This window comes from Mandrillus leucophaeus, unplaced genomic scaffold, assembly GCF_000951045.1.
Source record: "Mandrillus leucophaeus isolate KB7577 unplaced genomic scaffold, Mleu.le_1.0 Scaffold69, whole genome shotgun sequence".
NCBI classification, from domain to species: Eukaryota; Metazoa; Chordata; class Mammalia; order Primates; family Cercopithecidae; genus Mandrillus; species Mandrillus leucophaeus.
This window is the reverse complement of record NW_012107474.1, coordinates 1,954,716-1,956,537: the sequence shown is the minus strand read 5'-3', so window position 1 is coordinate 1,956,537 and position 1,822 is coordinate 1,954,716. Positions and strand designations below refer to the sequence as shown.

The 1,822-nt window shown below is 51.8% G+C and overlaps 1 protein-coding gene across 2 annotated transcripts in view; it reads left to right on the top strand.

Moving 5' to 3' along the window:
- Positions 1 to 1,822, top strand: part of RRP1 (ribosomal RNA processing 1) — a 29,667-nt gene that overhangs the window by 6,965 nt on the left and 20,880 nt on the right. Inside the window, exon 2 of one of the 2 annotated variants that reach the window (XM_012002531.1) lies at positions 1,517 to 1,599. In XM_012002531.1, coding sequence (XP_011857921.1) covers positions 1,517 to 1,599 — 83 coding nt within the window. Of the gene's footprint in view, positions 1 to 1,515; positions 1,600 to 1,822 lie in introns of those variants that run through there. The other variant, XM_012002532.1, reaches the window with a different exon arrangement.

Sequence of the window (1,822 nt, the reverse complement as noted above, 5' to 3'; positions counted from 1 at the left end):
CTCGGAGTCCTATGGAACCTCCACGTGGCCGGGCCAGGCAGGCGGGGCCCATGGGCCTGTTCCTGCTGCTACCGGTCCGCGGTCCCCGTGGCCGCTTTCCCTCGTGGTGCGGTGACTTCTGGTCCCTCTGCGAGGACGCGCCTTCCCAGCCCCCTAACTCCTTTCCTAGTTCAGACGTCTCCTCCCTTAAGTAGACCATGTACTCCTGCTGCCCTGCTGTTTAGGCACCCAGTATTTTTCGCTCGTGGCAGCATTTCCCACTGTTAGCAGTTTTCTGTTTGCGTAATTATTGGATTGTTTTCCGATTTCCACTCAGGGTATCTCTCTGAGGGCCGAGAATCTACTTCTTGTTCGTGGTACCTGGTGGTTCTCCGAGCGTGGTCCCCCATCAGCAGTAGCATCCCCTGGACATGTGTTAGAAATGCAGATTCTATGCCGTGCGCAGTGGCCCAAGCCAGTAATCCCAGCTACTCGGGATGCCGAGGTGGGAGGATCGCAAGAGCCCAGGAATCCAGCCTGGGCAACATAGCAAGACTCCATTTCCATTACAAAAGAAAAGAAAGAAATGCAAGTTGTAGGGTCCCAGCCCCGCCAAATCAGGACTAGCATCTACTTTATGAAGCTGTTCGAGTGATACCGCTCCCCACGCTCAGCTTGAGAACCACTGCTACAGGAACAGCTTGCCAGACATAGGACTTAAGTGGATGTCAGCTGAGTAATGTTTTAAATTAAACTTTTTTTTTTTTTTTATTTTTCTGAGTGAGACAGACCTCACTGTCATCCAGGGTGGAGGAGTGCATTGGCACCATTATGGCTCACTGCAGCCTCTACCTCCCAGGCTCCAGTGAGCCTCCCATCTCGGCCTCCCCAGTAACTGGGACTACGGGGGGCGCTGTGCCACCAAGCCAGCTAAATTTAGTATTTTTTGTACAAATTGGGGTATTCCTGTGTTGCCCAGGCTGGTCTTGAACTCCTGGCTTCAAGTGATCCCGCCTCAGCACTCAATTCCAAAGTGTTGGGAGTACAGGCATGAGCCACTGCACCTGGCCTGAGTAATCTCTGTTTCTCTCCCTAGCTAGTCTGAATGCCTGAGTTCACTTTCTTCTTTTTAATATTTGAAATATATTACAGAAAAGTGCAGAAACGCTCAGTGTAATGCTGGATGAATTATCGCCAACAGATTAACCTGTGTGGCCACTGATCAGCTTAGGAAACAGTCGAGGTTCGCAGTTTTGAATTTCCAAAATGGAATATGGTGCCTGGTACCTTGTAGATTCTCAGTCAGTTTTACTGAGTGCACGAAGTGGCAGTTACCTGGAGGAGCCGCACAGCCACAGGCACAGCAGGTTCTGGGTTAGAAGGATTGTTTGAAGGGGAGGGCCAGATTTTGCCCCCCAGTTGCCTTTACAGTAAGTGGGACTTTGGTCTCATTCAGGCAGTCACGTTTCTGTGGCTTCCTTCCTGGCACTCAAAGGTGCGGGGTTCATTTGATCCAAATGTTGCTGTTTTGCTGCAGGTGGTTTTACTCACGACGAGCTGCTGAAGGTGTGGAAAGGACTGTTCTATTGCATGTGGATGCAGGACAAGCCGCTCCTCCAGGTGAGTGGAGTGAGCAGCAGAGAAGGTGCAGAAGCAGCGGGGGAGGATGGATGGGCATCTGGTCGACCCAGTTTTTTTTTTTCTTTTTTTTTTGGAGACAGAGCCTTGCTCTGTCGCCCAGGCTGGAGTCCAGTGGCCAGATCTCAGCTCACTGCAAGCTCCGCCTCCTGGGTTTACGCCATTCTCCTGCCTCAGCCTCCCGAGTAGCTGGGACTACAGGCGC